The sequence below is a fragment of the Chrysemys picta genome, chromosome 8 (assembly GCF_011386835.1).
Source record: "Chrysemys picta bellii isolate R12L10 chromosome 8, ASM1138683v2, whole genome shotgun sequence".
NCBI classification, from domain to species: domain Eukaryota; kingdom Metazoa; phylum Chordata; order Testudines; family Emydidae; genus Chrysemys; species Chrysemys picta.
Genome location: NC_088798.1, coordinates 62,266,393 through 62,293,666, shown reverse-complemented (window position 1 = coordinate 62,293,666; position 27,274 = coordinate 62,266,393). Strand labels below are relative to the sequence as shown.

The window sequence follows — 27,274 nt, the reverse complement described above, 5'->3', positions numbered from 1 at the left end:
ACCCCTGGGGGCCTCAGGGGGCATGTACAACTGATAAGAGCAGTGTGCACCCCTCTTGCCCCCTTGTCTATAGGGGGTTGCAGTACCCGGTACATCTGGGAGTTGTCATGGCAGCAGGTGACCCGAATGGCTCCTGCTATCTGCAATGGCTCAGCTGTGAGAAAGCTCCCCGTACTAGCATGTGGGTGTACCTCACAGGCACTAGGCAAAGTGCTGTCCCGACATGGCCTTCTATCTGCATGAGCCATCTACAGCCCTGATTACCCCAGACCTCATGGCCTTAGATAGCTCATATCTCCCCCACAACTCTAGCCTCCTACATGACACACACACTGTGGAAGAGACAAGTGGTTCCCCTTGTATTTTTGGCGAATGCCTTTTTTTGGCTCTCCCCTTGCAGTGCCCAAGGCCCTCTGTCAGCCTGACTGCCCCTCCACTTCAGGATGCAGCTGTGGCGGTGATGATCTCAGCAATGGAATCACCTCCAGATATTCTCCTGGCTGCTGCGCCATCTTCACCAGTCTGGAGGGCTGGGCCTGGCGTTCCCATGTCTACGTCTTCACAGGCACGCTATCAAGCCCTATTATTTGGATCTTGGGTTCGGGCCAATGATCTGCCCACTCCATACACTCGGCTGCCCTCCGGGCACAATCTCACTGTTGCTGATGATTATTCTCTTCCAATTGGGCCAAGATAGTAGCTACCTGCCCCTGGCAGAAGCATCTTGTGCAGAGCTCAGTACACAGCACATGTGCCTCTGCCATCAGAGCCAAAGACTCCTCTTCCAATGGGGATAGCAGCCATCTTCTGGTCCTAGTGCTTGTGCCCAGAGGGGCTGAGTTTGGCTGGTCCCCTGGCAGTACACATGGGTTAATAAGTCTCTGAAGTGGCTGTTTTTGGAGCTGCTGCTGCACCTTCATGAACCACAACAAGAACGGTTGTTCTCAGCCTGGGCCTCCTGCTGGGCTTGTTACTGCAAGGCTGCAATCGGAGCTCACTCTTATTCCTCTGTTATTATTCTTATTCCTTATTCCATTTCAGTACATCATTGTCTTCTTCCTTGCCTTGTGCAGAGGGTGTCCAGGCTCCCCACTTCTGGGATCAAATGGGATGGGGCTGAGTCCCTACCCTGACCTCGACAGGGCCGACAGACCTGGAGTAAGCTTCCAAACTCACTGCCTGCCTGGGGCTGAGCTTGACTTGAAGGCTCAAAAGAAAAAAAAACCCACTACCACAACTGAGCCCTCCGCTGAAGCTTTCTCAACTGGTCAGGTTGTCTCTTTAAGGCTTTTCTCCAGCACTGCCTCTATCCTGGCTTCCTAGATCCTCCCCGCACAGAGTGGAGTTAATGAGCACATGGACTCAACGAACAGCCTTACAGAGGGTCTAAACCCTGATAACAGGGTGGGTTCACAGACATGGCCGAGCATCTCTCAGAACCACCCAGCGTCCAGCCACTCCAGCGCACTGCCACCCTCCCCATCACAGTCACACTCCATTCAGCAAGTCTGTCCCCTGGAGAGCTGAACCTCACCCTATCCCGCCAGCCTTAACTTTTAACCTTTCAGCGCCACATTTACTCTCTATTACCATAATCAAATTACAATCTCAGCATCCCCATATACCAGCCACCAGACAGAGAAAGAATCCAAAGTTGATTACAAGTGAATCAACGTTTCCTACCTTATCAAAACCACAAATTTCTAATCAGTATCTTCCTCACAGCCTTAAAAACCAAATACATGCTGCTAAATAAAGCCATACACAAATATTATTTAAATGTTTGCACACACACACACACACACACACACACACACACACACACACACAGTGTCTTTATATATATTCATAACATTATATAAGGAAATAAGCTAACAGGTCATGGGTCAGGTTGTGCATTGCGGTGTGATTTTCAGTTCTTTGACTTGTGTACCAACGTTGCATTTACACAGGGTCTTTAGTGTGTTGCTCTGATTGAGTACTGTGATGGGCTTGGGCTAATGCTTGGAGACTGGGTATTGTATAGAGTGGGCATATTGCCCTAACTTAGGATTCCTCTGTTTTTTAGTGTTTGTGGTGCTGTGGTGAAATACACTTGGGCAATCTTAACTCTAAGTTTTTTGTGGGGGAATTTCCTAGTTTTGTTTTGTTTTTTAAACAATTAATCTATTTAAGCATGAGGGGCCAAACCCAGGGCCAGAGACTAGCTGAGGAGCTGGAAAGGTAGAGCGGTGAAGTACATCTCAAATAATCATATCTCCTCTTCTTAAAACTTTGCACAGCCAGCAATGAGAGTTTTAACCAGTGCGGCTACTTCATCCATCTGCCATGCAAAGCTTTTCATGGGAAACAGGAGGAACCTGGCCTATAAACTTTAGACATCTAGCTGGAGAAACTTTAGCATCAGCCGAAGATGTTGCTATGGGAAGCATAAAGATTTTTAAGAGTAGATATGATTGTTTCCCTGGCCGTGCAGTTGCCTTAGCTCCACTCCTTAGCCAATTCCACTCCTAGGAGGCACCTTGTTCCCCCACATCTGCTGTCTCTAGTCCGCTGCCCCACATGGTTTTCTTTATGAAGATTTTGCGTGCTAAAGACATAAGGGTGGGGTTTTCCAACGTGCTCAGCGTTGGCCTAACTCTGCCTCCATTGAAGTCAGTGGTGAAACTTCCCTTGATTTTGTGGGGAGCAAAATCACGCCAAGCCCGAACACCTTTGAAAATCCCACCTGAAAAGTGCTGGGTTCATAGTTTACCAGTAGAAAATGGGAGTGCCGGGGACAGCAGTGGTCAGTGAGCACTGGACTGGGAAGGCTTGGTGACAGAGCGGCATGTGCAAAGGGGCTTTCGGAGGTCATCAAAGGGGCTGCAATAGCAGCTCCCTTCCAGCGCAGTTTAGGATGCAGAAAGGAGGCATCTATGCTGCAAAAAACCAGCTTGTGGCTGCGAGTCTCAAAGCCCAGGTCAGCTGACTTGGCCTTATGCTATGGGGCTAAAAATAGCAATGTAGACATTCTTGCTCGGGCTGGGCTTCGAGACCCACCCACTCACCAGGATTCAGAGCCCGAGCCAGAATGTCTACACTGCTCTTTTTAGCCCTGTAGCACAAGCCCGAGTCAGTTGACCTGGGATCTGAGATTCGTTGCTGCCGAGTTTTACTTTTATTTTTTGCAGTATAGACATTCCCAGAGAGACCACAGAAGAGCAGCTCTTCTCCCGCCAACTTCCTAATGTCCAGGACTGCAGCTCAGGGAATGAGTCTTTGCCCACAGCTCAGCTACCAAAGCACTTATTTGTGGAACTAGCCGAGCCATACAGTGAAGGATGCTTTCCTCACAATGGATGCATCCTTTGACGAAGGCTGCTGTCTTTGTCAGCTTCCCAGAACTGCCTCCTCCTGCCAAAAAGCATCACACAACCTGTGGAGTGCTGAAAGCAGTTTATGCAAAAATATACCACGATATTGATCAAAACAACCATAGGACAAACATTGCAGAGTAAACAGACATGGCTGTGAGCAAGAGTGGTTATAAGACAAAAATTTGCACATGAAGGTACTTTCCAAATAAAATGCATATTCGGTTTTGGAATCATCTATCAGTAAGTCTGTCCAATTTGATTTGCTAGAGGGAGCCGAAAAAAAGTGTAGGCTCGCAAATGAAATTTCAAAAGGGATGACTTAAAACTCGGCTAATTAACTGACTGATTTGTATCCTTGCAGGGAACTCATTCTGAACTGACAGAGTTGGGGAACATGCTGTTAATAAAACACAGCCAATCCTGGCTTTAAATGCAAAAAAGTCAACATTGTGTTAACTATGAATCTGCTATAGAACCTTCATAAAACCACACACATCCAGTTCTGTCCTGCATGAAATTTCCTATCATGCACAGTGAATTCTCCTGCAGAACATTTAATTCCTGCCAAAAAGAAGCTCCTTTCTTGCAGGATGGGATTTTCATAGGAGGCCGTGGGAGTTACGCAACCATAGGGTTACCATATTTTGTGCCTCCCAAAGGAGGACACTCCACGGGCCCCGCCCCCTCCCCAAAGTCTCCGCCCCCTCCCCTGCTTCCCGCAAACATTTGAGTCGCGGGAAGCCTGAAGCAGGTAAGGGGGAGTGTGGGGGGAGGAGACGCGGCCCAGGCTGTCCCCGGCCCTGGGGTGCTGGCCCCGGGCCCGGCCCCCGGCCCACAACCCCCGGCCCGGCCTGGCACCGCCGGCCCGGCCCCCGACCCTCCGGCCCTGCTGACCCGGCCCCGCCGGAGCCCCTGGCCCGGCCGACCCGGCCCCGCCGGAGCCCCCGATCCCCCGGCCCGGCCGACCCCGCCGGAGCCCCCGATCCCCCGGCCCGGCCCCGGTGGAGCCCCCGAGTCCCCGACCCGGCCCCGCCGGAGCCCCCAGCCCTGCCGACCCGACCCGGCCCCGCCGGAGCCCCCGAGGGCCCGGCCCCGCCAGCCCGGCCCCGGAGCCCCCGGCCAGGCACCGCACCGCCGGCCCGGCCCGGCCTGGCACCGCCGGCCCGGCCCCCGAGTCCCCGGCCCGGCCCCGCCGGAGCCCCCGGCCCGGCCCCGGAGCCCCCGGCCCGACGGCCGGCATGTCCCGATTTTCCCGGACATGTCCGGCTTTTTGGGCTTTCCCCCCGGACGGGGATTTGGAGCCCAAAAAGCCGGACATGTCCGGGAAAATCCGGACGTGTGGTAACCCTACGCAACCAACTCTCACTGGAATTCACTGCCATTTGGGCTCTGAAATCCTTCATGTTCCTTTGAAAATCCCAGCCTTGAGGCCCCAAGAGTGCATGTCTGGATGTTTGTATCCATGCACACACAGGTTATATCGACAGACAGATACCCGCCATTGAAATTCATCTCTCTCTGGGGTGGAGGGTGACAGCTGTTCAAGGCAGCACAGAAATACTATGCAGCAGTTGTTATGGAAGGGCAGGGAAGAATAGTGTCTCAAACTGAACTTGTACCTGGGAGCTTGGGGAGATGGAGTATAGGTATCCAAGCCGGCGTTTGGCCATAACACGACATTTAACTGACCTATACCCAGGATCTCCCAGGCCAGAGTTTTGTAGTCGCTAGCCCACATGGGGAGAGCGCTCCAGGAAGCAGGTCAGAAATCTACCCAGCTCCCCAGTGTGTGTGTGTGGGGGGGAGGGGGAGTGCCCACACTGCACCCTCCCTGTGGCTGCTGCAGTCTGCTCCATGTGGCACAGCAGGCCAGCTCCACAGGGTGACTGGCACCCTCGGGGCACGTGGAAGAAGTGGCCCCTACATTTGTGAGTGCAGGGACTGGCGCCTTTGCAAGGTGTGGGAAGGGCTTGTCGCACCCACCCTCCTGCACTCACAGGCTGAGGACAAAGACAACCCACCCCTTCGTGGCCACCAGCAGCGAAATTGTGAACATCTTGCGAGTGTCACAGCACCCCCTGGCTCAGTACTAAAAGGGGAGTGCGCCATCTACTGAGTGACCAGGATTCCTGGGTCCCCATGAAGAGGGCACTGTGCACTGCCATTGCTCACAGCCAGCGAGTTGCTCACTGGAATGGTTTAACGGAGAAAAGCTATGCCAGGGCTTTATGGACTGGAGTGTTGGTCTCTCTCCCCCCCGACTGCTCCTTGGGAATGCCATGGCACCAAACCAAGAATGCTCTGGGTTAGGAGTGCCAGTGACAACGTAGGATCCAGGCCTGTATTTTTGTCTGAGATAGTATTTTGGGTTTTGCTTGCCTGTTGGATTTTTTGACACACTTATATTCTTAGTAATATGTGTAAACAAAGGATAAAGACACTGTGTATGTTGCTTCTGCCTAACCAGATGGGTTTGTCAGTATAATGGGAACAGATAAGAGCAGGTAAAGTGTTACTTGGCATGGTGGGCATATAATATATGAGCACACTTTAAGACTGCCTCAACTCCTATCTCAAGGCAAGGTCAAGCAACCAGTCGGGAGGGGCAAAGGCAGATTGGGGGGAAGGTATAAAACACTAAAAGGCCAAAGAAATGTCTGCCCCTGATCATAGCACAACCTCACTCCTTACCCCTCCCATGGGGTACAAAAGGGGTGGGACAAAGACCCCAGACCCACAACCCCCCAAAACGGAACATGACCATAAGGGGTGGGACTGTGGGCATGCATTTCAGATATAATTATGCCTGCTCAGGAAGGGGGGATGGGACACTGGGAAACCAGGCTCGGCAGCATCAGCTTGCTGGAAACTAACCCCAATAAACATTGCATTGCCTGCACTTCGCACTTCTGCTTTCTGTCTGCATGACAAGAACCATGCAGGGAAAGCCCTCTAACACTCTGCACTTGCCACGCCGAGATCTCCGCAGAGTGATGAACTCACCCGAGGCAGTCCCCTCCTCTGACAAACGAGCCGTGGGAAGTGTGGCCAGAAGTGGCCTCAAATGGCTGAGGGCCTCGCTCTGTGGGTACCTAGTTGACAGGTAGGGCCCTCAACTGGGACGTGGGAGACCCAAGTTCAAGTGATTCAGAGCCTGGGTCTCGCACATTCCAGGGGGAGGGACTGAACCTGGTGGCTAGGCTGGGGTCACACTTGCTCCACCTGTGAAACCTTCTCGAGGGTGCGTCCGTCGAACCCGATACGTTCCTGCGCAACGTTTTGGTTCTGACAAAAGGGCATTTTCTGATGGAAAAAAGTTTTGTAGCGCATTTTTTGAACAGCGTCCCCGTGTCAGACCCACAAAGCCTGGCTTTCGCGTTCGTCAGCGGGAGAAGTGGCTGCTCAGCACCCTGTGAAATGTTGGCCATAGCCACCTTGCCACACCAGTGGCAAAGCCAAGAACAGAACCCAACAGTTCGGATCCCCAGCCCGGAGTCCTTGTCACAAACCCAGCAGCTCCACCCTGACACGCTAAGTCCCAGCTCTAGGTGCCATTCACGCTTCATGGGCCATTCAGTCGCTGGCCCCTCTGCTGCGACTGCCAACCAGGGGGCTAGTCCGTGCGATTTGTTTGTGTGTCATGGACACATGGCCACAGCCTGACAAACAACTCACCGCTGGCACTAGTTAACCCTCTTGCTGGCATGTAAACACCCCTCCCTCTCAGCCCTAGACATGGCCCCCCAGCTCAGGGGAGGCGAGGGGGGACTGGGGAGGAAGGCTGCCTGGCTGCATGGTTTTCTTACCTACTTGCTTTTTGACCCAAATTGGTCCCAGAACAGAGGCGCTCCAGCACTCATAACCCCCCCCATCTCCGTGAACAATTCTAAAAGCCCAGCTCCTAGCACCTTAGAATCCTGGGCACTTCTGGGTCCCAACCCTGCGACTCAGGCCTATCTCTATATTACCCTAATATTTACATTTTTGTCCTCGCCCCGTCTAGGCTGTGTCTTACCAGGGTTCAGACCTTGCACCACTTCCTGATCAATCCCGTTCACTTTACGAGTCAAAAGGTGACTCTTGATTCCAACAGCTGGGGATGCTAACTCCACCTGGGATACACAAATCCAGCTGTTTGCTCTCTGCCTCAGACAGCAAACACAGGCAATAAAGATCTTTCGGTTGGGTCGGAGCTGATAAGGCTGTTCACAATGCACCGGGCAGAAGGGAATCCAGCTATTTTAGCTATGCAGAGCTAAAAAAGCAACCATTTGGGATTTGTCAGTAATGCAGCAGCTCTGACTACAAGACACACTGGGCACCGATCTATGGCATACACAGAGGCCCTTTTGGCTCTGTCTTGCCTACAACCATATTTTAAGACTGAGCATCCACCAGGAGACATGATGCCAAGGCAGTGATGGCAGACGTTGAAAGACCACGGTGGGAAACTTCCTTAGTTGCATTTGTCATCAAACAATACAGTGACAGAGCTGGGCAACACTCTTCAGATTATTCAGCCCCAGCACCCAAAATCTCTGCAAGATCAATGTAGTCTTGACCCCCTGTCACAAATGGGATCTTCAGTGGCATGAATCCCACCTGGGTTTTAACACATCCATCTCGGAGCACTTCCAGTGATGGTTTAAGCTGTCACCGGCAATGCATGGTCTCCTGTGTTGCTGGTAACTTTCCCCTAGACACTCCTACCTGCAGAGTGGCGGACTGTGTGGCCTATTCACTCAGCTGCTCTCACTGTTGTGGGCAGTATTGTTACTCTGGCAGCTGGGAATTCTGCGCTGATGTGAAATGTAACTGGGTCCAGTCGAGCTCTGCTGGAGTGTGGCTACAAGCCCCAGCCTGGTGGCTCGCTCTGCCTGTAGTCTGAGCTGGACATGGTGTTCTTCTCCACTTCCTCTATTAAAATTGCTGCGGAGTGGTAAACACCCGTCAGAGGTGGCTGTGTTTCAGTGGTGGGGGAAAGGGCTTCCTGCAGAGACAGTTTGTCGAGCACTTTGGGATCCTCTGGGATGAAAGGAGGTATAGAAATTATTCATAGATTCATAGATTATAGGACTGGAAGGGACCTCGAGAGGTCATCGAGTCCAGTCCCCTGCCCGCATGGCAGGACCAAATACTGTCTAGACCATCCCTGATAGACATTTATCTAACCTACTCTTAAATATCTCCAGAGACGGAGATTCCACAACCTCCCTAGGCAATTTGTTCCAGTGTTTAACCACCCTGACAGTTAGGAACTTTTTCCTAATGTCCAACCTAGACCTCCCTTGCTGCAGTTTAAACCCATTGTTTCTGGTTCTATCCTTAGAGGCTAAGGTGAACAAGTTCTCTCCCTCCTCCTTATGACACCCTTTTAGATACCTGTAAACTGTTATGTCCCCTCTCAGTCTTCTCTTTTCCAAACTAAACAAACCCAATTCTTTCAGCCTTCCTTCATAGGTCATGTTTTCAAGACCTTTAATCATTCTTGTTGCTCTTCTTTGGACCCTTTCCAATTTCTCCACATCTTTTTTAAAATGCGGCGCCCAGAACTGGACACAATACTCCAGCTGAGGCCTAACCAGAGCAGAGTAGAGCGGAAGAATGACTTCTCGTGTCTTGCTCACAACACACCTGTTAATACATCCCAGAATCATGTTTGCTTTTTTTGCAACAGCATCACACTGTTGACTCATATTTAGCTTGTGGTCCACTATAACCCCTAGATCCCTTTCTGCCGTACTCCTACCTAGACAGTCTTTTCCCATTCTGTATGTGTGAAATTGATTTTTCCTTCCTAAGTGGAGCACTTTGCATTTGTCTTTGTTAAACTTCATCCTGTTTAACTCAGACCATTTCTCCAATTTGTCCAGATCATTTTGAATTATGACCCTGTCCTCCAAAGTAGTTGCAATCCCTCCCAGTTTGGTATCATCCGCAAACTTAATAAGCGTACTTTCTATGCCAATATCTAAGTCGTTGATGAAGATATTGAACAGAGCCGGTCCCAAAACAGACCCCTGCGGTACCCCACTCGTTACGCCTTTCCAGCAGGATTGGGAACCATTAATAACAACTCTCTGAGTACGGTTATCCAGCCAGTTATGCACCCACCTTATAGTAGCCCCATCTAAATTGTATTTGCCTAGTTTATCGATAAGAATATCATGCGAGACCGTATCAAATGCCTTACTAAAGTCTAGGTATACCACATCCACCGCTTCACCCTTATCCACAAGGCTCGTTATCCTATCAAAGAAAGCTATCAGATTGGTTTGACATGATTTGTTCTTCACAAATCCATGCCGGCTGTTCCCTATCACCTTACCACCTTCCATTATCATTATGTGATAATGAATGCTACGTATAGCATTGTACTGTCAGGGATGGAAGAGACACAAAGTATTCAGGTGGGGGGAGCCTCAGACAGAGAGACAAACAGAAAGACGCTTTCTCAACCTGCTGCTTGTTTGCAAATTATCTGTTCCCCCACCGCCTATCTGAGCAATGTCTCAGTGCATCCAACTGATGAGCAAGGAACAATGCTTAGTGCTGTTCAGACCCGAGAAACACCGCCAGGAAAAGCCACCTTTTATGCATTTTTTTAACCATTAGCCAACTTGCCATCCCCACATAACACCCCTCCCTTCCCCAACCTCTTTGGAGCAAATCCTCCTCCTCTCCCCCCAAAACCAGCCATCAAATCCCCTACGCCCCTGAACTGAAAGTGGAGACATATCGCACAGCCCCCATCTGTGTCACCACAGATTCTGACTTTCTAATGCTTTATCAAGGGTCATTTGGGTCCCACCCCAGTTCTGCTGCTGGCCTGTAGTACCTGGCTGAACAGAGTGGGGGTGCTCTACCAGGCCCTGGGGCTTGTATTTGGCTCTTGAGACTGCTCTCCCTCCTTTGTCACCCTCCACCCCCCCTTAGTAGCAACTCCCCCAATATTTTGACTTAACCCAGAATGCTGCTATTTTCAAATACTTCCCCGGCTGTAACAAGCTCAGCGTCTCCTCGGGGGTATTTTAATTTATACAAAAGTATCATATCTGATCACGATCAGCCTCTGATTCAGTTGCTCTTCAGTATTAAAAAGCCAGAAAGGGAATAAATTCAGCGAACGTAAAAATTAATGTGGAACGATGGGATCTTTCATCTGGCATTTCCAAGCACAGTTTTTGCAATGGGCTTATGTAATCAGACATAATTATCTGCACATGTTCAGTTGCATTACTTCACAAAGCCGCCTGGCTCTGCTTCGTGACGTCAGGTCTCTGTGCTAAGCCTTAATGTCCCTTTTTCTCAGCACAGCTGAATTAAAAGGAAGGTAAAAGCAATGAGCCAAGCCTTCCGCCACGTCTCTCTCCATGCATGGTGGCGTTCTCTCTCTACACCCCTGCTTTGTTGGATTTTATTTATTTATTTTGGCCATCCCAATGACACGCAGGTCTTGATTTGCTGCCTAACGCTGGGAAATCTCTAATTTCAGCCGGTGTTTGGCTCCATAAAGGAAACACAAGGGGGATCAAAGCAAGGGGCTTTCCTTCGTGCGAGCTGGTTGCAGACTGAGAGAATGGAGACGGCTGGATGCCACGTCCCACCTGAGCACCCCAAGGTTTGGGTTTGAAAGCCCTTCTGTGTGCAGCTTCACAAAATGGAGAGAAAGCAAGCGAGCCCAAGGAGGCTGTTTTAATGCTTCCACTCATATCATATCTTGTTCCCGGCGCCTTTGTTTCAAAATGACATGAACTCATGGCGAATGCCTGGTGGGGCCAAGGGTGTCCTGCCCATTCCCCCAATGAAGGTGGCTAGTTTGGAACAGATCCCCTTGGGTGGGCTGTGTATGGATCCGGAAGGCTATCTGGAGAGACAGGGAGGGGTCTAAACCCTTCACCTCTCCTCTGCCCCCACCGCCAATGGATTCCTTTGCTCTCCCCTCCCTCTTTTCCAAAGTCAGATACACCAAAAACAAAACCACATTGCAAATACGTTTCCCTCTTCCGAGCGTCCCCAGCCTGATTTCGTGACCTCTAAAAGGGCCAGAGAAAAACAAAACAACCACTCCTCAAGAACAGCCTCCTTTTCCAGGCTGCCCTCTTGTCCCCGCTTGCTGTCACTGCCGCTGAGATGGCGGACGATTGATCTGAGAAATGAAGTTGGATTGCTGTCCCGAATCTACACTCGGTTCTCCTTGTGTCTGTCTGATCGATTTCACTCTGTACGACACAGCTTGTCGCTATGAATTTTCATGCTACTCGGGAGCCGCCAGCGCACCCAAGAACAAGTAAAAGATGGTTTTTACCCTCCCCCCCTTTTTTATCATCATCATCATCGTTTTTTGGCTTTAGACACCAACTAGGGGAAGGGTTATTTTTAGACCATGGCTCTGTCCATGATGGACTCTGTCCATTGGCCTCCTTGTGGAGATTTCAAGGGCTGGCTCGTGGTGACATTCCCTACCACTGTTCTACTAGGTGTCACCTGTTTAGCAGCTCCTCTCAGCTGAACGCATGTGGCCGCAGGTGCCTTGCAAACGCTGATCGTGTCTGACAGGCCTAGACGCCAGCTGCCTGCATGAAGCCTGCCCAATCGCCACTTTTTGTGGGCAGAACTCTGCCGTTGGCGTGACCGATACAGAAGCAATAAACTAGGTGACCGTAAAGCTAAGACAAGTGCTACTAAGTGGCATTCTGAGCCCTATGGCTTTGAAATAATTGGGAGTGAGAGAACAAAAATGAAACACAAAAAAAAAAAAAGAAAAAGAAAAACAAGCCTATTTTTCTTACACTGATGCCCTGCGGACTATACATCTGACTTGCTGCGAGCCCGTCATTGTATCCTCCTGTCTGGCTGATAACATGGCGAAGGGTATCCACCTAAACAGACCAACAACAACAAAAAAGAGAAAATTAGAGACAGAGAGAGATTATTAGGCAAAGCCACTCTGGTTTGTATTTCGGCATGTTATCAAAAAACCAAACATCGTGATCATTTGCAGGGCGGCTTTTGGGACGGAAGATGGAGGACGTCCTCTTCCCGCCCCCGGCATTGTCACTCTCGGTTGTCAGTTCTGAGCATCGCAACAAAGACAGTGGGGAGGAAAGAAAACTCAAGGGGGGCGGTCAGTTCCTTGCTGCAGCTAACTCAGTGATTATGCATAGGAAGGAAACTCTAGCTGCCCTGCCCTCTTTCTGCCCCTCCATGCTGCAACCCACTGGGATGCCCATGTTAACCGAAGAGATGCAAAGTCTAGGTGAGTGTCGTTCATGTGAGTCCTTTGCTTGTTTCCGGAGGGCAAAGGTGTGTAAACTTACCGTGGCAACAGATCACCATCCCTCCCCCACCTTGCCTTGCTGCTCCCCTCCCCCAATTACCATCCCAAGCCACAAGCTGGCTGATGCCCGTCAATGACACCTTGCTCTGCATCCAGGGTGACAACAGGGATGATTTAGAAACTCTCTTTGCCAACATGGAAATGTTTGAGTGGGTGTCACCTCCCGCCAGCTGCAAAGCCCTGACTGCCTACTGGACCCATGGAGTTGTTGGGGGTGGACGGGAAGCGAGAAGTCTATAGAAAACGTTATGTGCATCTAAGATAATTAGCGGGCATGACTTTCTGTTGTCCAAAGCTGTTGACGCTCCTGAAATGATGCCCAAAGCCCTTCCCTGTCTCATCGGACTCGAGAGGGGCTGCATGGCTGCCTAAGCCTGCGCTGTTGGTTGTTAATTAAAACAGGGTGTATTTGTACATTTCAGCATTGCTCTCCTTTCAGCAGACACCGAGCTTCAGCATCAAACGAACGAGTGGAAGCCTTGCAAATGAGACGCCAGTACGAACATCTGGTCCCGTCCCTTGAAAAATAAAGCAAGCGAGCTAGACCTTGGCTAATTTCATTTGAGCACACGCCTGTTCTTTTAAACCTCTCCTAACGCAAACTAACAAGCCAGAGCCAAATGCATTCACAAAGTGTGGGCAAGATTCCCCAAGACAATGGTTTTTTTTGGTTTGGTGGGGGTCGGGAGGTTTTTCCTGTTGGTTTGTCTGATTGGTTTGTTTGCACCATTTAAGATTTCTCTTTTGGGACCGGAGTGGGAAATGCCAATACAATCAAGGGCTCTTCCAACACTAACGCATTCACTGGCAGCACATCGGATGGGTCCCTACCTGTGACTGCACGTTGGCTCCAACCTGGGCCCCTTGGTAAGAATCCCCATTGAGTGACTGCACGCTCATGAACAAATCTCCAGAGTTTGACATGTTAAAAGAACTGGAAGAACCTGGAAAGGAAAGAGTGAGGCACCTGAATCATAGAAAGGAAAAGGATCCACCCCGCAACTCTCAGCCAAGAGGAAGGAACGACATGCAAAGCAACCCCAAAACGAAAACAAAACACACAGTAGGTTAGTAGTATGAAGAACAGAGCAAGCAAAAAAAAAAAAAAAAAAAAAAAGGGTGCAAACTTGAGGTTATACAAAGCCACATATTATTACATCTCAACATAAGGCTTGTCCTTTAACAGCTTCCCAACGGGGGCAGGCAGGAGGTGGATATTTTCAAAACCCAGCCTAGGGGACTGGGATGCCCAATTCCCATTCATCTGAGCACATCCAAATCTTTTAGGCAGTTTTGTGCAGCTTAGCGCATAAAGGGCAGATTCTTTACGGGCCTCTGGGACAGAACTCCCACAGATGTTCATAGAAGGTCTGCTGATGAGCCGAATGTGGAATGTGCTTTTGAGGAGGTAAGGTTATAAAAGAAGGTGTGCTGCTCCCTCCACGATAAATCCATTACTGGACAACTTCATCAGGTGGGGCTAGCAGCCATCTATGAGCTAAGGTTCACGAGGACAGGAAGGCATCGCATAGCCTTCTCTTAACATCCTTTGGCATCCCACACTTCCATTCTGGCAGATTATAGTCATTGGTTAGGCAACACAAGCACCCACGATGGACCATCAGAGGATCTCCTACCCCTTTCCATGCCAGCTGCCTAGCAACAGTTAACTCTGCAAGCAAATTACAGACCAGGGATCCCTCCGCATGCACTAGTCGCCACTGCTAATAATAGAGACAACTGGGTGGGCCAGAAAAATGTTTTTGCAGAAACAAGGTTTTCTGCTTCCAGCTCTGAGGAGCTGAGCACCTGACCACCTCCCCTGCCCACTGACCAGAGGAAACAAAACCATTGCACAACTGGAACGCGTGGAAAAAAATGGTTTCCTGGGATTATTTCAAAACTCTCGTGCAGCTCAGCGCATTAAGTGTGAGAAAGCTCAACGTGCAAGGTTGGGTTATAAACATGACGTTCGCTGGCAAGGGGGAGTCTTCAGGGGCCCAGGTCAGCTCCACTGCACTGATCCAACCCCAAGCTGCTCAAATTTCAATCCCTACCCCCTGCAAACCCAGATCGGCAACCATCGTCTTGGCGGAATTGCCCAGCAATGAGTCATGCGTAAGCTCTGAAACAAATCGACAGTGCAGGTCCCTCCTCCTGTCATGGAGAGGGAGTGAATAATTCTGCCCAGGGAGGCTCTTCTGACGGAGCCTGCTTCTGAGAAGGGGACAGGAAGTCAATTGGTGAGAATTTGGCCTATGCAGGTGTTAGCTCTTGGAGTGTCTCTTCACAAGGGCCTCCCACATGTGACTGTAGAAGGTCTCAAAATTAAGGGGAGCCGGGAAGATCACTCCGCTATAAAAGCCTGACCTAAAGCCCACCGTAGTCAACAGAAAGACTCTCCTTGACATCAGTGGATCAGACCCTAAATGTGCTTGGAAAGAACACAACCAGTAAAGGCTACAGCGGCCGTATTGCTGCGAAACACTGCCCAGTATGTTGCAGAGAATAATCCAAGAGTAAGAAACAATAGGAAGAACTCAGCAGATAGCAATACTGAAACCTCCACATCTCTTGCTTAGCAGGCAAAGAACTTCCATTTCCTTTCTGCACCCAGGGTTATTATTTGAAAGGTAAAAGTATATGATAACAGTATTACTTTGCATTCATATCATATCTTTCCTCTGAGAATCGTCATGCACTTTGCCAACCTCAATGAATTTAGCCCGTGGTAGGAGAGAATTGTTATTTCCCCTTTAACAGCTGGCACAGAGAGGTGAAATGATGTTCTCAAGGGCATTCAGCAAGTAAGTGGCAGAGACGGGAGCAGAACCCAAGATTCCACCACTGCTCCCTGCGCTAACCACTACACAACACTCCCTCCCCAAGTGGCAAGGGATTATTCTATCTCCACCAGGGCAACTATTTTATTCCACCCTCCCCCCCCCCACCGCAGGTTTAAAATAAATCAATCAATAAATACAACATACACCTCACTGATATTTGATTGAAAGTTAACAAACCAGACAGTAGAATGGAGAAAAATAAAATAAACAGCCGCAAACTCTAATTCTGAATAGCGTCAGTGTCTTGGCAATCATGAGGGCGCGCGAGAGGCCATTTGGAAGATATACACTGCTACTGGCACAGAGTCTTACAATAGATGTGCCTACATAAATGTTAAATATGTCTTGCTCCTGATGGAGATGCAACCATAAATATGCGCATACCAAATGTGCTGCATGTACGGATGCATTTGCATCAGAGCAGTAATTGCCGAGATAGCCCTTTCCGCTGTCGGTAGTGCTGTTTCAGCATTCTGCTGCCTATGTACAAGCCATGTGTGAAAATGATGAGGGCCTAGAGTCTCGGAGAAGCAGCTGAGAGAGGCTAATACACTGGTGTGGGAGAGGGGGAATGAGGTGCCATCAGAATGAAGACTCCAGTGGCATCCATGAGGTTAGGAGGTACTCTCTAAATGCACCAATCAGAAGAGGCTCCATCACAGATCTAATCTGTCACTCTAAAGGTCCCATGTTATGGGGGGTCAAGCTTTTGAAGGGTCACTGCAGCCTGATCTGGGACCCCACAAGAGCTGATATGTAACAATGGACATTTAGCTTGCAAGTTCTTTGGGGCAGGGTTCTTTGCTTTGATACATGTTCATACAGAGCCTAGCACAAAGAGTCCCTGAGCCCTGCATGGGATTCTTGGGTGCTATCATAATACAAACCATAACAATAATTAACAGGAAAAGCACCTGTAGCAGCTGCTGCTGTTTAGCATCTGTGCTTTATCAGATGATAACCCAAGACCTTTGCACCACTCGTCCCTTAGCTGGCTTCCCATCAGTAACTTCCCAGTTCCATTCTCTTCATTGGCTTCCCATCCATCCTCTCTTCTTCCACTGGCTTATTTCCCACAATGACTGAAGTGTGTGGTGGGGGTTATGGTCACCGTTCACACATCCTTGAAGAGTACCACCTCCAAGGAGGATGACGAACTGTGATCTGAGGAGGTACCACTAGTTGCAATGGGAGGAAAATAAATATTAAATTTGGGGTGAAGGTTGGACCGTGACAGGGCTTCAGTGTCCCATAGAAAGTGATGGAAGCTTAGACACTTGGTCCATTTAAAACCAGTCGGTTCAAGGCACTGGGGAACATGCTGTAGAGGAAAGCCTGTATGGGCCAAGATGAGAGTAACTTCGTCATCGTGGCAAATCCCAAAGGGACATAGCCTCCTTGTAGATCGCATGCCACCTGGATCAATAGTGCAGGATACCGGAATAGCCCTTTTGCAAAGTTTCATTTAGTCATTTTTGCCTTTGTGGCAGAGAAACTGTTGCCCGTTTCAGGTACAAGGGCAACTGACCAGGTTGTTGTCGGTGGTAGGTTTCAGCATCAACTTAAATGCACCGATCCCAGAGGGGAGATTAACTAGATATGTCTAAACAGGTCTTTTCCACCTCTAATTCTGGTGATCTCCACATCCAATTCCCAATTGCTCCCTAATATTCAAACGTCTTCATGACTTGCTCATTGCCAATCCTTTTCCCTCATTTCCACTTGCTTCAACTTCCTTGCTGTCCCACCTCTCTATTCCCAACTGCCCCTCAACACGCCTCAATCCCACCTTGAATCCTGCATTTCATAGGAACATAAGAACTATCATACTGGGTCAGACCAAAGGTCCATCTAGCCCAATATCCTGTCTTCCAACAGTGGCCAATGCCAGGTGCTTCAGAGAGAATCAACAGAACAGGTAATCATCAAGTGTTGCCCATTCCCAGGTTCTGGCAAACAGAGGCTAGGGACACCATCTCTGCCCATCCTGGCTAATAGCCATTGATGGACCTATCCTCCATGAACTTATCTGGCTCTTTTTTTAACCATATTATAATCTTGGCCTTCACAACATCCACTGGCAAAGAGTTCCACAGGTTGACTGTGTGTTGTGTGAAGAAATACTTCCTTTCCTCTTACTAGTCTCTCTCAGTGAAGTTCCTGGTGATGTTGCGTTCAAAGGGCATTACAAACAAGGGTATGTTGTACAAATTAGGGTGACCAGACGTCCTATAAAATCAGGACTGTCCCGATATTTAGGTGTTTGTCCCGCATCCTGACCACCTTTTTTTTTTTGCTCCACCAGCGGCACTCCCGATATATACCATGAAACACTCCGGACACCAATAACGTGATGGGCTTTTATCACACTGAGCCCATCTAAGTCATCACTGCCCAGATGAAACCTGGGGCCAGTAATTCTGCCTGCAACCACACATGTGACTGCCGTTTAAAGTTAACGGGAGCTGCCTGTCTCTGTTGACGAGCGGAATTTGGCACCAGACATGCAAAATACTTTTCTCAGCGTTTCTACCACCATCTAAAATGATGGAAGAACCCGTCCTAGGCTGGTGACTTCAGTGGAAGTCTGACAATTGACATCTCACTTATTTGGCCTCATTGTTTTTTGGCTTCCTTTTTGCACTTCACATGGACAGTGAAACTTGCAATTATTTACCCAGTGCTGCAAGTGCAAAGGGTACCTGAACGTCCGATGATACAGCTCCCATGCTGAAGAGCTTACCCTGGATTTCCACCTAAGGTGACCAAAAGCTATCACAAAGGACAGAGGAAGGCAGAGGTAACAGAAGACAAGAGGCTTAGCAGCAATCAGATAAGGCAGAAGGCTTGTTGGCTTTTCAGGCTTGTTACAGACAAAGCGGGTGTTGGTTTCCCAATGGTGCAGTCCCCTCAAAGAGCAACATAAAAAGGGATCAGGGGCTCTGCAGCTGGTTTTCATCTGGACACCGCACTGACAAGGTGGGTGCAGGGTGTTGTTTGTCAGAAGTTCGTCAGCTCCACTTGAGCTGCGCTGCTCAGCGCTTCTGAGCCCAGAAAGCACAGCCTGCATGCCCTGGGAGGGGGTCAGATGGCTGAGGGTGGGGCATAAGCAGATCTCAGGATGAGGGTTGGATAGATGTGATCCCTACCCTCGTCCACGTGTTGCTGAGTTCTTCGACTCAACAGAAGCACCAAGCTCCAGCAGTGTGGGCACCCCCAAGGAAAGCAGCGTGAGTAACATTAAATCGCTTCCCATGCCCACCGCTCTACAATGCCCGTCTTTGCTCCGCATTCCCTTCCAGTTCCAACGTCTGGTCCTTGTGCTCAGGGCTCTGCAAAGCTCCGTGCCTTCAGCCCATCTCTAGCGGCTCATTTCTTCCCCTGCTTGGGCCCTACCAATTCCAATGCCTCTATGTCTTAGTTCACTCAAAGGGCCCTAGGCCTGGAATATCCAGCCAGCACATAGCCACCCTCTTCATCAAATCCCTCCTCAGCACCCCCATTTCCTGTAATCCCTGAAACTTGCCCTGTGAACTGAAAATGTATCAAAAACCCAAACTGTGCCCCTTCGATTCACTGTGTGCACCCCTCCTCCCAGCACCCCCTCCCTCTTTGTCATTGGCCATTTAAATTGGGGCAGGGATCCTGCGGGATCTCCACGTACAGCACCATGCACACCCATGCCACTGTTCAATAAATTACACCATTAGACAGGCAACATACTGAGCTCTGCCCACATTTGTCTCTCAGTCATTTCTCCCCTTGCACCTTCAGTCTGTCGCACTCCAGACCGATACCCACTCATCGCTCACTTTTGTACCGTCTGTCTATCTGCTACAACGATCACCATCAGTTGCTGCTGCCTCGCGGCTCTGCACAGTACAGACCTGTCACAGCCGAACTGGCTGCTGTGCTTGCAGGCACAGGGCTGGGTGTCCAGGAGCCATAAAGGAAGGTGCTTTTGCAGCAGGTAGATAAACATTGCCTCTTCCTCGCCCAGCATGGCCGCCCCCCCAGACCCTAACCATGCTGGCTGCAGCTCACCTGGATCAGTTGCAAGCTGCCTGGATCAGACGGGTAGACAGGGTGCAGGTACACTCGCCCATTTGGAGCATCCAAAAGGGGTCATCAGGGTCTGTTGCACTTTTTATGGTTCTTGGCACCAAACACCAACCCTCTAAGGACTGGGCAGGACTCTATATGCCTCTTAATCAGCCAAAGGCACCACTCCCTAGTCTGTGACGCTCCCAGGCCAGGGAATACCAGAACTAATTCTACCTCTCCTTGCCCACAGCTCCCCTGCCAGGATCTGCTTACCAACCACGTCTCAGCTCCGGAGGTGTTCTCTTTGACACCTCGTCAGTTCCTCTGCGGGGCAACCTCTCCTTGCAACTTACCCTGTCTCCTGATATGGTGGAATGGGGAGCCAGTTCAGCGAGGGGCATGGGTGGTTGTGGTAGGGGAAAGTGGGGTACAGGGGAGCCCTGCAGAGATGGCATTTCTATGCTGATCTCTTCCCAAAACAGGAGACCACGGGTGACATATTGGTAGCCTCTTGTGTCCATGCTTGCTTGTGCAGCTACACAATGCAGGGTGGGGCTGTTGCATATACACAATGCAGTTGGTTGCTATGCCATCCCGTCGGCCACTCCCAGTTCTGCTCAGCACTGTAATTAATCATCCAACACTAATGCTGCTGTAGCATTTGGCCACCCGACTCGGCATCCCGGCCTCATTGTGCTAGGCACTGTATAATCGTGCTCCCTGCCCTGTTCGCTGACAGAACTGAGAAGACAGTGACATGTGAAGGGCGGTGGGGAGGGGGGATACAATGTGGATAGACATTTGCCATTTTGTTTTTGTTATTAGACCGATCAAGGGCCAGCGATGCCCAGTGACCTCTTAGCCTAGCCTCCATTACCTGGCTGATTTCTTAGAGGCAGAGGTGGGTGTGCAAGAAGCCCGTCATGTTAAAATGTATGTGCTAACTGGGGGAGGAGCTGCAAATACAGTAAAGCAGGGCTGCCCTGCCAGAAACTAAACAGGGGGGACTGGCGGGCTCATGGTGCGCATGACACAGCCTTTGACATCTAGCCACCAGTCTGGAGCCAACCCAGATCGATAGCAGCTCTTCGGTTTGAAATGAATTGGGAGGGTCCTGCTGCAGTTCCTAGCAGGCAGGCGTCCCCCATCAGGAAAACCACCCTCGCGTTTGGTCCTAATTAGCCATGGGACTGACTTCACTTCCCACCTCCGAATACAGATTTCTGCAGCTCAGGGCAGAGACGATTTCCTGGGATGGCATCTGGGGGACGTTTGCGCTGCTGTAGCTATTCTGCACTCACAGAGGACGGCAGCGCACAGAGCAGCTAGACTGGCATCTCCCCCCCAGCGCATGCTCCCCATCCAAACATCACACGCTGATGGAAAGAAAGCTCGGACGTTCCAGAAGGGAAAGGGGAAGCCAGACCCTAAGAGTGCTACTGTGGTGAAACTGACAAAGCTGTCAGTCCCGGGGAAGAGATGATAGAGGCCTCCTGGGGAGCAGAGAGAGGATCTGGCATGGCAGGAGGATGCTCTTAGCTGAAGAGACAGGGCAATGCTTGGGGGAGGGGGAGGCTCTGAAACATGGGGCCTAGAGAGATGAGCGGATGGTATTTATCTCAGCAGCGACTCACACAGTCAAATCACCTGGGTTCTGCTCTCCAATTACACTCCAGAGATGCGGCTGAGCAATCCAAGGCCCACAGTGTCTGACTCACAAGGGCCTCTGCTGGCAATAGGGCAATCACTGGGGCCCAGGAATCATAGCCAGGCATAGTGCTGCCTCTTGCTGCCCTGCCAGTACCTGTGGATCCTGTCCCAGAGGGGTTGGGGGTAACTTCTGAGACCATTAGCAACAGTCTTCTCAGGAGAAGCTAATACGAGAGAGACCAGAGCACACTGACAAACCTGGGTCATGTTTGAGAAAGGGGTCAGGATTGGGGCTTTTTTCCCCCCCATTGAAAAGGGAAGAAGCAGCTAGGGTCTTTGGCCACAGCACAAAGTAAATCCAACAATCAGTGTATTGCTAAACCCCCATCACTCCTCTTAAGCTGCTGTGAAAAGGGACTGGAAGATAGTGCTGTATTTTTATCTGTGAGGGCACCCTCCCCTCAACAGATAGGTGAACAGATAGGTGCATTACGGCAGGCCTGGGTGCATACAATAGGTGCAGGTAGAAAACCAACATTACTTTCATCCATCTGTGGAGCTCGCAGCACTTTATAGATGCTAATTAACCAAGCCTCGCAATCCCCATAGGAAGCATCATTAATCCCAATTTGCAGATGGGGAAACTGAGGCTCGTGGAGAGGAGGTGACTTTTCTCAGGTCATGGAGACCTAAAATCACACGGAAGATTTTTGTGGCATGGCGGTGAGTGTCCCTCCTACGTTAGCACTTCCTCCGGCGCTAGCACCAGCGTGCAGCAATGTTAGTAGAAGAAGGATACATGATTTTGGGATGTAGACACACGTCTTGGGAGAGTCAGAAAAAAAAAAACAAGGAGTCCAAGTCCTATGCTTTAACCACAGGACTTGAAAGTGCAGGATCTTGATGGTTTACTGCAGGGTCCGGACAATTTACACCCATTACACAGCCATGCTCCTGCCTGTGGGGAATGTCACAGGAAGAGAGCTGCATTGCACCGTTATTCAACTGCGGCAGCCACTGGAGGGGTGGCTGTTATGCCGGATATGGGCCAGATCTAAAGCCCATTGAAGTAGATTGAAGACTTTTCCTTGGCTTCCATGGGCTTTGGATCAGGCTCAAATTGAGCAAATAGGAGAAGAGTGAAAATCGCCCCCCCTGGCTACAAGTTTGTGTGGATTCTGGACTCTGATACTCACAACCGCCAATTTGAAAAAGATTATTAAATAGAATACACACATACACACACACAGCTGAATTTACTCCATGCCTTTAAAAAGGGGAGTTGCCACTATCAGGAGCCCCAGTCTGTTCTGCAAACGGATCTCAAGTAAAAACAGCTAAGTGATTAAAAGAATGTAGAAGTTTACAAATTTTTAGAAGTTACTTGAAAGAAAAAAAAAGTGTGGAAGCCATCTAGTACTTCCCTACAATAACAAACCAGGGAGTGCACCCTGATCCTCTTGAGCAACCCTACAATAACAAACCAATGAGTGCAGCCTGACCCTTTTGAACAACTCTACACAAACCTGCATTCATGATGGGGAGAGAGCACAGAAGCACAGGAATTGCTGGTCAGACTTGTGGTCCACCTAGTCCAGTGCCCTGCCTCTGACAGTGGCTAGTACCGGAGGCTACAGAGGAAGGGGTGAGAAACAATGCAGTGGGGCAGTTATGGGATAACCTGATCTCCAGGGAAACCTAACCCCTAATAGTTAGAGGCTGTTTTGTGCTCTGAACCATAAATGGTTTATATCCTAAACAAAACCGTAGCTCACATGGAACCATTTAGAACTCTCCACATGGGTCAGCAGTAGGGCTTGGGTGCAGATCTTTAGATCCACAGCATGGGACGTGAGTTAAAGGAGTAACTGATAAAAATCCATCAAGGACCTAGATTGGAGTTTCAAGCCCCAGAGGGATTGTTTGGAGAAACAGTGAGTAGTTTGTTCTTTTTTTTTTTTTTTTGAATCATGGTTCCCTCACTATCCAACGTAATAGTTACTTTATTTGATTGAACCCTTGTCCTGTTTTCCCTATCCTCCTCCCATTTCTACCTTCATGTTTGATGTCTGTCTAATTCAGACTGGGCATTCTCAGGGTCAAGACCACGTTTCTTTAGGTTGCCTGAAAATGCCGTACCAAGTACTGGCATGATGTCAGGTTTCCTAAGAAGAAGAAATAGTTTCACTGATATCAAAATACCCATTGCCTGTTTAACATCTCTGCTGGCCCTGCATTCAGAAGCATACCTGAGATCAACCCACTTCATGCACTGGAGAAAGGGGTACCATAATCACAGACCAAGCTGAATGATACAGAACCAAATGTATTCACATTTCCCTCCTTTAAGCAAAATAAGCATATATATATATATAAAATTTATATATAAAGAGAATTTAAATCACATGGCAGCCATCAAGTTAACCTCTGTTTCTTTTAATTAGGTCTCAAATCTCTCATCACTTTGAACAATCGGTACAAAGCACCTAAAAATATCCCGTTTGGAGTAATGGTGATTCTATCTGGTGGCACTGTGTACCCATCGCTGCTAGAATTAAACAGCGGGCACGTCATAGTTCCTTAGCAGAAGAGTTGAAATCTGGGTAAGAGGAACTGATCAAACATACATTTGTCCCTTAAAGCAAATGAAATGAAAACCACAATAAACAGCTAAGGAAGGGGAGAGGTGGGGGACAGACAAACCAACCCACTTCAAGGATTTCCTTGAAGATAGAAGATCTCACCCAATACTGATACTAAAGGAAAATAAAATTCACACAGAACACATACTTGCAGGTGATCCAGACATTATGGTGTGAGCAGCCAAAAAATTGAAGTATAAAAGTCCACACAAAACAGACTGAAAATAGCATGATCTGGAACATCCTGTAAGTGTTGGGTCTTTTTTTTTTTTTTTTTTTTAAATCAGGGTCACTCATGCTTTCAGCCCCTGGTGAAGTAAATCAATTGTGCACGGACATTTTTTTTCTCCTGAGGAGCAAGCAACTCAAGCGAATTTTTAATCCATGCAAAACCCCCAACACGTTACCGTCGGTTACACAGCATGATCACATTGCTTTTACAAACGAAAAAACAGAACGGAAAAAAAATGAGAAAAATTAAATCCATATTTTTTCTTTGTTGTTGTTGTTGTTGTTGTTGTAAAAATTACATAAAAACCAACCAACCGAAAAAAGAAAACGGAAAAAAGAAAGGAAAAGAAAACACAGATATTAAAGGAAAAAACAAACAAAAAAAAAAAACGAACAATAACAACCCAAAAAAAAAAAACTAACCAGCTGAATTGGGAGTTGAGGGTGAGTTAGCTTGGCTTCCATGGGCTGACACATTTGTAGCAGTGACAGCCGTTTTGGCAGCATAAATATTGGCTTCCTCTTGAAATTTACCTATGTTCTTCTTGTACCGGATTCGCTTATTTCCAAACCAGTTTGATACCTAGAGCGAGTTCAAGAAAAGACAAAAAAGTTAACGTTTCACCTTTAACACATTTTGGTGGGGACACGGGGGAGGATTAGGAATGGGGAATAAAGCAAGTTAAAGCATTTCAGTTTTTTCTAAAAGCTTTGCAAGGAAAAGATTCCACCTGCTGACTCCATCCCAACCCCGGTGACCCCCAGAGCAGTATAAAGTCAATAAAACCAACGCAGAGGCGAGCAGATGCCTGTTCTTTCAACTTCCATTAAGGGCACACTGTCAAGATAACAATATTGCCAACCCCTAGCATTCCACAATCACGAGTCAGGTTTCAAAAATCAAGAGACTGGTTTAAAAATCATGAGATTTAAAATAAATCGGGGTGGGGGGCCTTCATTTCCCTTCTGGGATTTGAGCCTCTAGGGTGCACGCAGGTCATGTTTTAAAGCTTTTCTCTGCCACTGTAAGCAGAGGGCTGTAAGCTGACTTACAAAAGCTGAGATTCTCCCGTAATCACAGGACTCCAGGAGCTGTCTTTTAATGGGAGCCTAGCTCCCGCTTGTGCCTTTGAATACTCCCCCCGAGACCATTATTAAATGTTTTAGGATTTTAAAAATCTAATTTGATTTCCACTCAAGCTTGGGTCAGCCAAGCTAGCCTGGTCAGTTTCACTTCCTGGTTCTCAAGGCTGCTGGGTTCAGGGTCCCTGCACTGAAGAGAAAGATTTTCATTTTTTAAATAAACCATTTCAGCTGAATGATCTAGGTACCCAGGAAACTCTTCTGTTCTGATTTGATTGTGTAAACTCCAGTGCCTGGCTCCTCTAAACAAAATGAAACCTTGTGCCTAAAACTAAGCTGTCGGTGTCCCTTTCATGAGAATGCCAGTCCCATGCACTAGGAAGCTATGATTCCCCCCCAGACACACACTCAAACACACCCTGGTTTAATGCTCTCTCCATCACAGTAGCATGTGCTGCTTTTTGGAGCACGTTCCAGAAGAATTTACAGGTACAGCTGCTGCATTGGTTACTCTGGTCTGGTCCACACACACAGTTTTACCAATATAACTCAAGGTTTAGCTAAATCAGGGCAAAACCTGTATGGACACTCTTAGTCCAATTTAAACCTGGTTTATACCAATTGAGCTTGCATCAGTTAATAAACTGGTGCAAATTCTGTGTGTAGACCAGGCTTCCAATGGAAGGTGACAGAAAATGGGATTGTTAGGGGCTTTGCTGTCCGCTTCTTTTGGTTCGGATTTCAATCGGTGCCCCATTTCATGACACTGCCAGGTGGTCGCAATCCCAAGCTGTCAGCTCAGATCATGCATCCCCAACCCAGATGCAGAGGTGGGAAAGTTTGCAAGGGCAGCCATCAATGGAGGTGTTTCAACAGAACTTTGCAGAGTCTGCTGCATGCATGGCGCCTCGACTGTCTACAGATTTTCAGAATGAGACTGGCTGAACTATGATTTATAAATACAGACTGAACTTCTTCAGAAGTAATTAAAGAAATGGAAAACTATGGCCCAGATCAGTGGCTGGCATAAATTGGTGGAGCTCCATTGATGTCGACATCAGTGGAAGATCTGGCCCCATGCAATGAATCAGTCTCAGAGAGCACCATGGAGAGATATTAACAGCTAGGCTCTAATTGATTAATTGCAATTAGTCTCCATTGAGGATTTTAAAGAACGTAGCTTTGAGTCAATTGCATAAAGATTTGTGGTGGGCAACCCCCAAAAGGTCTGGATAAGCACCTGAAAGTTTAGAGTCTGGATGTTCATCTGAAATATACGAAATTCTTGAATTGGCAAAATCGGGCTGCATTTCTCACTAAAACAAACTCTGAAAGTTTCTGATACTTTCTGGTGTGTCTCAAACCTGGCACGTGCAGTCCCATTTGGAACCAGGCAGCATTATTAACAATAGACTCTCTCCTCACTTACACTGTGTGTTGCACCCATCACTCAAAGCACTTTATAAAAGCAGGCAAGTATCATTCTCATTGGACAAACAGGGAAACTGCAGCAGAGAAAGGTGTCATACCACAAGTCAGTGGTAATGCTGGGAACAGTACCCAGATCTCTCGACTTCCCTTCTGGTGCCATCTATGAAACCAGCACTAAGGGTAACCACAGATATGGAACTGAAACCGGCACAGAACTTTTTAAAATATTGGAAAGATTTGGGCTTGAGTTTTGGGTGTCTTCTGGTTTTATCTGGAGCTCTCCCTCTGTTTTTAGAGAAAGGTCAGTCGTGGCAAAAATCAGTAGGTTCCCAAAGGACTGTTCAAAACAGGGCTGGAATGAAACCAGACTGTGTTTTTTGAAGGCTGAAAGTCCATTGACATGGTGTCTTTGTCACTGGATTTACCACCGGTTGTGCTACCAAAAGAGGATGGGGACCTAATCAGACATGTCCCCTTCCCCTTATTATATCAATGACATTCCCTATTTCCAGATCTTTAATGGATCACTATGAAGGTTGCAGGGTGCAATCCTCATGGATGTGTATATTGAGACTTATCTGCATAGTTAAAAGATTCAGGAAAGGTCTGAGCAATTTGGGTCTACAATCTTGAGCCTGAACTCTCTGG

At 48.6% G+C, this 27,274-nt stretch overlaps 1 protein-coding gene across 6 annotated transcripts in view; it reads right to left on the bottom strand.

Annotated features, from left to right (window-relative positions):
• The window catches only part of PBX1 (PBX homeobox 1), a 245,912-nt gene that overhangs the window by 14,346 nt on the left and 204,292 nt on the right, over positions 1-27,274 (bottom strand). For 3 of the 6 annotated variants that reach the window (XM_065554576.1, XM_008173549.4, XM_065554578.1), the window contains 3 exons: positions 24,536-24,695; positions 13,531-13,643; positions 12,152-12,241 (listed from right to left, as the gene is read on the bottom strand). In XM_065554576.1, coding sequence (XP_065410648.1) covers positions 12,152-12,241; positions 13,531-13,643; positions 24,536-24,695 — 363 coding nt within the window. The remainder of the gene's footprint in view (positions 1-12,151; positions 12,242-13,530; positions 13,644-24,535; positions 24,696-27,274) is intronic. The other 3 variants (XM_065554579.1, XM_065554580.1, XM_065554577.1) reach the window with 2 other exon arrangements.